Source organism: Gossypium hirsutum, chromosome A10, assembly GCF_007990345.1.
Source record: "Gossypium hirsutum isolate 1008001.06 chromosome A10, Gossypium_hirsutum_v2.1, whole genome shotgun sequence".
NCBI classification, from domain to species: domain Eukaryota; kingdom Viridiplantae; phylum Streptophyta; class Magnoliopsida; order Malvales; family Malvaceae; genus Gossypium; species Gossypium hirsutum.
The window spans coordinates 11,297,636-11,309,407 of record NC_053433.1 but is presented as its reverse complement, the minus strand read 5'-3'; the positions used below and the strand labels follow the sequence as shown (position 1 = coordinate 11,309,407).

The 11,772-nt window shown below is 28.9% G+C and overlaps 1 protein-coding gene across 2 annotated transcripts; it reads left to right on the top strand.

Moving 5' to 3' along the window:
• Positions 1 to 9,240: 9,240 nt before the first annotated feature.
• Positions 9,241 to 11,728, top strand: LOC107897281 (pentatricopeptide repeat-containing protein At1g80550, mitochondrial). Of its 2 annotated transcripts, XM_016822670.2 has the most exons (2): positions 9,285 to 9,559; positions 9,711 to 11,728. In XM_016822670.2, exon 2 carries the CDS (start codon positions 9,736 to 9,738, stop codon positions 11,122 to 11,124), a length of 1,389 nt encoding a protein of 462 aa, XP_016678159.2. In that variant the 5' UTR covers positions 9,285 to 9,559; positions 9,711 to 9,735; the 3' UTR covers positions 11,125 to 11,728. The 2 variants fall into 2 exon arrangements, with proteins under 2 accessions (XP_016678158.2, XP_016678159.2); XM_016822669.2 differs by having other exon boundaries at positions 9,241 to 11,728.
• Positions 11,729 to 11,772: the final 44 nt, after the last annotated feature.

The following is an 11,772-nucleotide window of genomic DNA, read 5'->3' as shown; positions in this document are numbered from 1 at the left end:
TTGCGAAACGCCTGTTTGTTATTTTTATAATTAATTTATTTTGTTTTATTCTTAAATATATAAAAATTTTAAACCTGCTAATAAGTAATTAAAAAATATATGAAATATGATTTAATATTTTATTCAGACCAAATATACAGGTTCAATTTTTTTTAAAGCAAGTATCCTCATGCAATTTTAAAAAAAAAAAGAAAAAGATTATTATAACATAAAGTAGAATTTTGATGAGAAATTGAATGAAAAATATCATAAAAATTTTATTTCACAAACATACTAAAAAATCATGTATATCATATCATATATATTATATAATAAGGTTAATACGAAGTTTACTCTTAAACTTGTCTAAAAATATCTTATTGGTATTGGCATCTAAATTTGTATTATGTCATACATATTGCACCAATAGCATTAATTTCTTAAAGGTTAATATATAATTTATCCCATAAACTTATTTAAAAGTATCTAGTTGGTACCTAAATTTTTTTGAAAGAATACATTGTTAGTACTTGAACTTGTACAAAAAATTAAGAACACATTGTTAGTACTTGAACTTGTCCAAAAAATTATGCTTTTTTAATTAATTTACATTTTCTTTTAGTTTAATTTATGTCTGCCACGTGTCATATTGAAAGGCTATTATGTGTCACTATAAGATTGATCATCAATACTACATCAGCACAAATTATCAATGTTAGCACGAAAATACCAATTTAGGTGACGAAATATAAATCCATAATCAAATGGTGCTTAAAAACATTCTAAAAACCTTCATAAAACAGTATAAGACTACACCTAAACATATATATTTCAATAATTCCTTGATCAACCAAACCATTAAACATCAATTACACACTTAAACATATCATTTCTACCTATGAAATCACAAATCATTCATGCATGTTTATCCATTCAATTCCATCATTTTAACCAAATCGTTTCACTTTCAATTTTTGTTATTCATGTGCTACATTTATAACTCAACATGATATCAAACATACACATATATAATATGAACATCAACTTTCTTAAACACAACCATTAACCAAGTTTCAACCAACTATCATTTCCAAGTAGACTTATATATATATATATAATACCTATGTACATACCACATAACCGAACTTAAAGCGAGCAATAGTCTATCGAATTAATAGCAGGATAGTGTGAGTTTAGAGGTGATCCAATCGACACGTTCCGCAAACCGAAAATCTACAAGGAAAAGGATAAGCATTTTGTATGCTTAGTAAGTCCAAATGAAATTACTCAACTTATTTTGATAATTCAACAATTTAAGCTATTAAAACATTTTGAAATAAGCATGACAATCCTTTGGCATCCTATTGATTTCATATACACATCAACAAGTACAATCAAGGTTAGATCATTTACATGATAAAAACTTATAACATGATTCCATAATTCATTCAAACATAATTCATTCATTCAATCTACTTTCCGTTTTAACTTTTGTTTTCGCCCGGAGAACTATAGCAAATTGAACTCGGATACATGGGACTAATTTGCTCACACGAGCTAACATATTCGAGCTGCTAACACTAGCTCCAGACCAAAGTTGCTCACTCGAGCTTAATTCAATGTTGCTAACACTAGCTTCGGAGAATCTGCAACATATGCTGGATCTCATGTAACAGCCAAAATTTTCAGTGGTGTCGGAAACAGTGATTCGAGATCACTAAATCCGACGAGTATGTTTAGAAATTTTAACAAATAATAATTATAGGCCAAGTGCGAACTTAAAAGAATTGTTTTTAATTAGTGAATTTTGCGATTTTAAAAGAATTAATCAGGTAAATTTGGTTGAAAATGAGGTATTGAGACCTCGGATTTATAAACCGAGCCATAAATATTTTTATAAATATTTATGGAGTGTTATTAAGTTAGTATTAAAGTTTCGTTAGAAAATTTTAACGTTTGGTTAGTCAATTAATTAAAAAGGACTAAATTGAAAATAGTGTGAAATTTATTAAATTGTGATTAAATAGTTTAAGTGATTAAAAAGGAGGGATTTAAAAGGCAATTGGACCCAAATTGTATGGGCTGGACGGTTGGGCAAGAAAATCAGCAAAAAAGACAAGGAGAAACAAGGGCAAAATGGGAAATTTTGCAAATTAAACTTATAAAACAAGACAAATTTGAAAAATCTAGAGATATCATCATTTTTCTTCAGCAAAAACGCCATGGGAGGTCTGAAAGCTGCTGGTTTTTCATACTTTGACATATGTGAGTTCAATTCTTACCCTTTTCTTTGAGATTTTTATGTTTTTGTGACTTTTACAATTAGGTCCAAGTGTTTAATTCATTAGTTTTTGATTTTATGAACAAAATTAAAAGCTATCATTGATAATTGTTAGCTGTTTATGATGAAATAAAATGAATTTGAAGCTTTGATTTTGTTGTTTGATGATTTTATCAAGTAATTTCAATAGAAATTGATTTTAGGACCTAATTGTGAAAAAGTTGTGAATTAAGGTTTAGTGTTAAAATTCTGATTTTTAAAGATTTTGTAATAGTTTAGAATGATGGAATAAAATGTTAATTGAGAAAAATTAGCTTAATAGATGGGCTAATTGAGCAAGGACTGAATTGTATGACCTTTGAAATTTAGAGGAAAAATGGTAATAAACATCTTGAACTAAAACAATATTGGACAGCAGAAGTAGACTAACTTTGAAAAATCACCATAAATTGTATAAATCGAATTAGAAGATCAATAAAATATTAAATTAAAGCTTATTGAGTCTAGTTTTTCATAGAAGAAACGGTGTAAGCAATGGATTTGTAAAGTATGAGATATAATGAATTTTGTGAGACAATGTTAGAATGAATTCGGGTTCCCCTATTTTGACTTTGGAAAATCACCAAAAATTGGAGAAAATTAATTAGAGTCTCAAATTTATATTCTTAGAATCCTTAATGAGTCTATTTTCAATAGAAATCAATGGGAACATTATCCGAGTTTTGTACTGTGATATAATTAATTTTTAGTGAAGAGAGGTCAGAACTGTTGGATAGTGAAACAGGGGAAACTTAAATAAATAAACTGTACTAATTGGCTAAACCAAAAATTTTTAAAATTTTATGGTGGAATTATATGTGAGTTTAGTTTTAGGGAAAATTTACGGATCTTAATTTTGAGCTCTGTAGCTCGAATTATAAATAATTGAGTGACTATGACTCGTGTGAACAGATTGATGTGAGCATTAATAAGTAAATTGTGAAATCGTACTTACAAGAATGTTATATACATTAAGGATGTGGAATGGAGAGAAGGAGGAGGAAAAAATATATATGAATATTCAATTAGCATGGCTAATTTGCATGTTTTAAGCTCATGGACTAAATTGAATAAAAGTAAAACTTTAGGGGGTAATTTTGTAAAAATGTCAAAAATGACTAAATTGAAGGGAATAAATTGTTTTATTATCTAAATTAATAAATTAAATGAAATTATCAATTTAAGATTGGGTGAAATTTGAGAAAATGGTAAATTACCAATATGCCCCTAAATCTTGGTATTTCTGCAATTTAGTCAGGTAGGTTCGGATACCCTGAATGAGCAAGTAAATATGACAATTTAAGTATTGTATCGTATTTTATATGATATTTTGAATTGAATATATGAAAAGGATGTTACATGAAACATGAAAATGAATACTAAATAATATAAATTAATTGAAATTATTCTGAAAATTTCGGTAATGCCTCGTATCCTATCCCGGTCTCAGGTACGGGTATGGGGTATTACATCTCAAGCCATAGTATTAATCCTTATTCAAACACCCGTTTTCATTCTTTTCGATTGAATCATTTCCTTTTTCCATTTAGACCCTAATGATATGTCATTCGTATCCAAATTGTTTACTAATTTCACAATGACACTATTACATTTCCGTACCATTTCAAATATTGTAATATAATCGTATACATAACGTTCAATTATATAACAATTTCACATCCATTCAATACATTGCATCTATTCAATATAACCATATTTTTCATACTTTACGATTTAGTCCTTTAGATGCCAACATTATCAAATTACAATTAACTTAAACTACTAGATGTTATAATATAATTCAAACATAATACAAGTAACATATTAAGTACAATATGAACTTACCTAGAAAAAATAAAAACAAATGAAATATCAATTACTAATCTGCAATTTTGTCTTTTTCTCGATTATCCTCCAGTTGATTCAAATCCTGATCTATATCATAATTCATTTCAATTTATCAATTCCGATTACCTTACAACATCCTATTCTATGCATATGTTGGTTCAATTTCATTTTTCAAATATTTTCTAAAATTTTACATTTTATTCAATTTAATCCCTAAAACTGAAATTGCAATATCTTTTAAATTTGAGCATTGATTTTGAAAATGATCTCAATTTCATCATTCGACAACCCTCTATTATCTATAATTATAGAAGTTTAGCATTAATTTCAAAATTTGTGCACTTTACTCCTTATGTTAAAAAATTAGCAATGAAACTTTACAAAACAGTTTTTTTTTTCATATCTAAGTTTAAAACCTAACACATTAACACCAATTTCATCAAGTATTCAACAATAGAAACTTTTAAAAACTTTATCAGTTATACAAATTGATACACAAGCTAGCTAAATCAAGCTTTTAAAACCTAAAAAATATAAAAAAAAATTTCAAAAATGGGACTTAAACTTCACCTATTAATAAAGAGCCGAATGTCTTGGAGCTTAAATGGTTTCCTTTAGGTTTTCTTTGGTGTGTATACGGTGAAGAGTAGGAGAATCAAGATGATAATCACTTTGTTTTCTTTTATACTTTAATTAAACTAAATAAATTATAATTAATTAATTAAAAACTTAAGTAAACTAACATTAACCATGCTTAATCAAAGTTGATGGATTCCAATCATTACCCACCACCATTTGGCCATAATCTAATGGTCAATTTATTCAATTGGTCCTTCAATTGAATAAAAAATTATAGCAATTAATTTCTACCACTTTCATAATTTAGTCATTATACCTTAATTATCTATCCAATTCAATAAAATTACTAGACCATAATTCATCATATCAATAAATTAGACTCGTAAATATTAAATGATAATATTTATGAATTCGGACATTGAAAATGAATTTCAAAATCACCGTTTTTGACACTACTGAAAAACGAACTATTTCAAAAAAGGTGAAAAGAAAATTTCAAATTTTAGCCAAAGTGTTTACTAAAAAGAAAAAAAAAAGTTAAAGGGTATGGACAAAGTCCTAGGGAGCAGTTTGACCATTGGTTTGGACGATTGTTTCCAACTTTCTTAAATTTAATTTCCAAGATATTTGTGGTTAAGAAAAATTACATCATATGAGAACTTTAATTTAGTTTTGGGATAATGTAATATTTGGCATCTATATTTTTATAAATGTTCAATGTGGCATCTATATTTTAAAAATGTCTAATGTAATACCGAAATTATTAATTTGCGTATTATTTGACTTATACTTTGAAAATATTTAATGTGATATATGAACTATCAATTTCTGCATTATTATAGTATATGAAGTTAACATCCATAGTAAATATTAAATTAACCAACAAAAATTTGACATGTAATTTTTTTCTTCAAATAATCAATTCCACATGGATAATATAATATTACGTGAAAATACAAATAAAATAAAATAAAAATGATAATCAAAATCAAGTTATTCAACTTCCTATTAAGCTCAATAAGTTAAGCAAGAAATATAAATATTGAGAAATTTTGGTTCGATAAATTTCGAAAAAAATTTGAGTTTTTTTTTAATTGAAGAAATTTTGATGTTTCTTAAAGTTAAATTTACTTTATTAAGGTTTAGTTTTTTTGTTTTTTAATTTAATTTAATTCTATTTATTTTATTTTATTTATATTTTTACATAATGTTATATTATCCACATGAAATAGATAATTTTGAAAAAATCCACGTGTCAAGTATTCAAATTCAGCATTTACTAAAAGTGTTAACTCTAGATATCATAATAATATACTGATAATCAATCATATGATAAAATTGAGTTAAAATACATACGATCAACTCATGTAAAGGTTAGCATATATTATATTACAAGGTCTAAAATGGAAAAAAAAAATTAGTATATATATATTATATTATAAGGTCTAAAACTAAAGTTGACGTGGATAACATGGATAGTTTATTTTTATGTTAAATTTTATTTTTAAACTATTTTAAGTAAATTAAACTAAAACTACCGTTAAAAAACTAAAACTAAAACTAGAATATATATATTAAAATTTAAATTCCATTATAAATATTTTCTAAAAATTTATTTGAATTTTTTGTACAAAAATTATTTATTTAAAATTTATCTAAATACACGTGATGTAATTTTTTAAAATAAAAAATGATGAATTTAAAATTTACTTAAATTCTTGATTTTAAGTTATTATTCAATTATAAATATTAATTTTAGGAAAACTACCAACAACCATACATTTTTTAAGGGTGCCATTTATGTGTAGAAATTTCAAAATACTTTTGTGTTTAGATTTCTTCAATCAACCTATATTGATTTGCAAATTAAAAAATATGGGATTTTATTTAAAAGAAAATTGAGAGAACCATTCTTTTTGCCTGTTGTGATCAATCGCCTATAAAGCAATCTGCTTTAAAAGGAATCTTTTAAAATCCTTACTAAAAAAAGGAGAGTATTTTTTTTTATATTCTAAGGTCTACAAAAGTTTGTGTTTAAGAAAAAACATAAAAATTTTAACTACACAGCAACGCTTAAAATTCATACATTATTAAATATGTATTATTTTAAATTTAAAAAATACGAATTTAATTTTGACATTTAAATAATTAAATGTGATCCCATGAAAAAGAAAATTTATTTATTTACATATTTTTAGAGTAAAACACATTTTTTTCAAAAAACAAACATATCTCTTATTAACTTCGATTAAGAAAAAAAATATCGAGTTTTATTTAAAAAGATAAAGATTTCGATTTGATTTGAAAAAAAGACATCTCGGTTTTAATAAAGATCAATGACAACTAATCCAATATAATAATAGATTCACTATCTATGTTAAATATGAATGTTGATATTTTATTTTCTGGTAAACTATTAAAATAGTCTCTTTTGTTTGTATCGTGTTATATTTTAGTTACTTATATTTAAAATATTACGTTTTAGTAATTTATATTATCATTTTGTTACATTTTGGTCACTAAGTTGTTAACTGTTGTTAATGTTGTAACGACAATCTTACGTACATAGCCCGTTATTTCATCGTATCAGACTAAAATTTTAGGTCAAATTGCACAACTAGTTCTTGTACTTTTATTTTTTTGAACAACTTAATATTTTTCTTTTTATTTCTTTATTTTTATTCTCTTCTTCTTCCCCTTTATTTTTTTCTCTCTTATCATATTATTCACTGTAGAAACATAATCTTTACTCACCAAATAAAACAAATCCTTATTTCTTTCACATGATTCTTAAATTGAATTTCACTCAAAACCGAATACCAATAATTCTTATTCAAATCTCGATTTGAATATAACCTAATTTTGAAACTAAAACTAGATGTATTTAATCAATATTAAAACCATATCTTTAATCAAAACTAAATATAAATTGAATTCTTTATATTCAATACAATTTTTTCCCTTTCCAAATTTTGACAGAATCATATAGATTATTCTTTTATTTTCCTTTTATTTTCTGACAAATAAAATTAAGCAAACAATAAAATTAAACTGAACCTTATTGGATATTCCTAAGCAAGCTCGATTGGAAGTCGAACATGGATGAACCGAATAGAGAAAGGAAGCATGAAACCAAACTGGTGGGTAAAGTTGAGGGTAAGTTTCATATGGTGGTCATTTTATTCATTGAGAGTGTTGAGCTAGTTTGAAGAATCCATGAAAGAATGTAATTTCGAGAGGGCGATAATGTTGTAGGTAAGGTAAATAAGGTGGTCATGGGGGTTGGTTAGGAGGTTGAGCGAATGAACTCGAGAAACTTTATTGAGGGTGGACTGCCATAGGTCATGACTGGCGAGGTCTTTGAGTGAGGCAAACTTATGGACTAGATCATTGAAAGATCCAAATTGGTTCATCAAAACAACAGTGGATGATGAAGGTTTGTAACTGTGGGATGAGAATGTGAGAGGCAAGTTTTATTTTGGTTTCAACTTTCGTCTTTTCTTGTTTCAAAGACATAAAAAAGTTATGTAAAAAGAAATGAAAAACATAGAAAAATTATGTTAAAAGAAATGAAGAAGAGAGGAAACCAGAGGAAGAAGCAGAAGAGAATGGAAAATAAAGAAAAAAAAAAGGAAAGTTAAAAGAACATAAAAGAAAAAATTAAATTGCTCAAAACAAAAAAATATAAAGACCAATTGTATAATTTAACCTAAAATTTTCGTTTGAAATAATGATTTAATGTGCCATGTCAACTTATCGTTACACTATTAACGACAATTAATGATTCAGTGACCAAAATATAACCAAACAATAATGTAAGTAACTAAAACGTAATATTTCAAACATAAGTTACTAAAATGTAACCTGAGGAAAATAAAAGGGACTATTTTAGTAGTTTATCCTTTTATTTTTTTATATAAATCCTATAACTACCCATAATTCATTTTCAACACTTAAATAAGAGGATCAATATACTCAAACTCACGTCTTTCTATACTGACAACAATATCACTAAACATTCAGCAACAACAATAATAATTATAATAAGAAACACATTGGAAATAGTAAGGATAATTACTCACAAAGTAAAATTATCCCAACAGTTTAGGAGCCCAAATTGCAATTATTCCTTTCCTCCTCTTCCTCACGTGGATCCAGGCTTTAGCCGTTCAGCTTTGATGGTTATGAGTTTTTTTAAAACTTTTTTTTCATTTATTTTGGCTTATCTGCGTAAAAAACTCTCAAAATTTTTTAAAAAATAATTAAACTCTTATTTTTTATTGAATTGAATATTTAAAATTTTAAAATATATTAAAAATCTTCAAATAAAAAATAATAATTAAACTCTAACTTTTTTATACTAATTAAGTATTAAAAAATTATTTAACCGCTCACTTTAATAGTTGAGTGTTAAAGTTTATTACCTTTAATTTACATCATTATTATAGCACGGAGTATTTTTAACTGAAAAAATTTAAGGTAATTAATTTTAATGGTAAACTGTTAAAGTTAAAAAAATCCAAACTTAATTACTTTAAAAAAAAAAGTCCGAAAGGTTTTTACACCAAGTTTATTTTTCTTTACTTTATTTCCTTTTTTACCCTCTTTTCTTTTTTTTCTTCTTCCCCAAATGAAAACTTAGGGCTCTTCCTACTTAACGCCGCCGCCACCGGTCGACCGTCATCACCATGGAGCTCTTCTTTTTTCACTCTTGAATTCTATCTAGTCAGACCACCAAGAACCGGACCCAAACTTCATGAAACAAAGGCGAAAGCTTTGATCTTTTCTTTCTCCGGTCTCCAACCTACACCGTCGGATCGTCTTCGGTCGTTGGTATGTTGTTCCCCTTGTCCGAATACGCCTCGTCGCCGTTCGGATCGTCGAACGGAGTCCCAGAGCTCCGGTTCCGGACTCAATCGGAGAAGTTAAGCCGATTCCTCTCCTTTGTTTTTCTCACTGATATCTCTTTTTGGGTCTCTTGCAGGTTTCAAGACAGAGGCTTGGCTTGGATGGCCATAGTCCATGGTTGTGCAAGAATGATTTTTTCAATCTCCGTAAAACGCCTCAGCTCCTTTTCACTGATTTCACCAATTCATCGACTCTTTTCCTCTACTTCTCACTCTATATTCCCAAACGCCACTCCTCATTTCCACTCTCAGTCCCCAAATCCCCTCCCGGACCAATCCCATGTCGACCACCGAACCGTCCACGAAACCCTCTCTTGCTACTCTGAAGACTGGAAACGCGCCTTTGAGTTCTTCAATTGGGTTGAAACAGCTTGCCACTTCACCCACACCACAGACACCTTCAACAAGATGTTGGACATTTTGGGTAAGTATTTCGAGTTTGATCTTTCATGGGATTTGGTTCGTAGAATGAAGAACAACCCTTATTCGATGCCCAATCATGCCACGTTTCGCATCATGTTTAAGCGTTATATAACTGCCCATCTTGTTAATGAAGCTATTGCTACTTTTGATAGATTAGGGGAATTCAATTTGAAAGATGATATTTCATTCTGTAACGTTGTTGATGCACTTTGTGAGTATAAGCATGTAATTGAGGCACATGAATTGTGCTTTTCCGGTAGAAGTAAGGACTTAGGTTTTAATGTGAATGATACTAAGATTCATAATATGATTCTTCGTGGGTGGTTTAAAATGGGATGGTGGAGTAAATGTAGGGAATTTTGGGAAGAAATGGATAAAAAGGGTATTAAGAAAGATTTGCATTCTTATTCTATTTACATGGATATAATGTGCAAGAGTGGGAAGCCGTGGAAGGCAGTGAAGTTGTATAAGGAGATGAAGAAGAAAGGGATGAAGTTGGATGTTGTGGCGTATAATACTGCAATTCGTGCTATTGGCATTTCAGACGGTGCGGAATTTGGTGTCGGGGTATTCAGGGAGATGAGGGATTTGGGTTGTGAGCCGAATGTTGTCACTTACAATACGGTTATAAAGCTTTTGCTTGGGAATGGGAGGGTGAGACAAGCTTATTCCGTGCTTGATCAAATGCTAAAGAATGATTGTGCACCTGATGTGATTACATACCATTGCTTTTTTGGGTCTCTTGAGAAGCCTAGAGAGATCCTTAAGTTGTTTGATTTGATGATTAGGAATGGGGTTCAGCCAAGGATGGACACATATGTGATGCTTATGAGGAAGTTTGGGAGATGGGGATTTCTTCGACTGGTTTTTATGGTTTGGAAGAAGATGGAAGAACTAGGAAGTAGCCCGAATGAGTTTGCATACAATGCTCTGATTGATGCGTTGATTGAAAAGGGCTTGTTAGATATGGCTCGGAAGTATGATGAGGAAATGTTAGCCAAAGGGATTTCATCTAAGCCAAGGGAAGAATTGGGAACAAAGCTGGGGCAAGGAGAACCTCACACTTGATAACTGCAAAATGCTTATACATTATTTTGAAAACGAAGTTCCCACTGAAGTTCTGCTCTCAAATGGAAGGAAAGAGGGTGTGCGAGCCTGAATTATGCTCAGTAGGGCAGTGCCTCTTATATATGTTGAAAAGAGCAAGTCCTTGCTGGATAGTGTAGGCCTAAGTATAACACTTTATGGGCAGTAATGTGGGACACTAGTATTGATTTAGTTAAGCGTGAATGAGGGCATGTGAGCATGTTTTGATAAGGTTAAGGATTGCTGAGTGCCAAAGGTGAAGTACATCCGATGATGGTGCCTGCCTGATTTTGCCTAAGGTCTAAGAAGAGCTGGGATGGAGCTAAATCTGCAGTAAGGTGGCGTTTGGTATGAGGATGGTTCAGAAAAGAGACTTTTCTTACGTTAGAAACTATCATGTTTCAGCAGCTGCCCCAAATCCACGTTGATATTGAGGAGGAAGCACTTTTTTTCTTTTTCATTTTTAATCATTTTAATTATAGATTATTTTAGTAGTCTTAATCTTTAATCACAAATGTCAATAATCTTGTAATATATTTTGTAGTCTAAAATTTTGATATCAATTAAGAATTTATTTTGACGGGAATCCTTTGTTGTAACGAATTTAATGTCACAAATATTGTATTAAAC

Coding starts and splice junctions, on each gene's coding strand:
- LOC107897281 (XM_016822669.2), top strand. CDS start 9,562: ATGTTGTTCCCCTTGTCCGAATACGCCTCGTCGCCGTTCGGATCGTCG.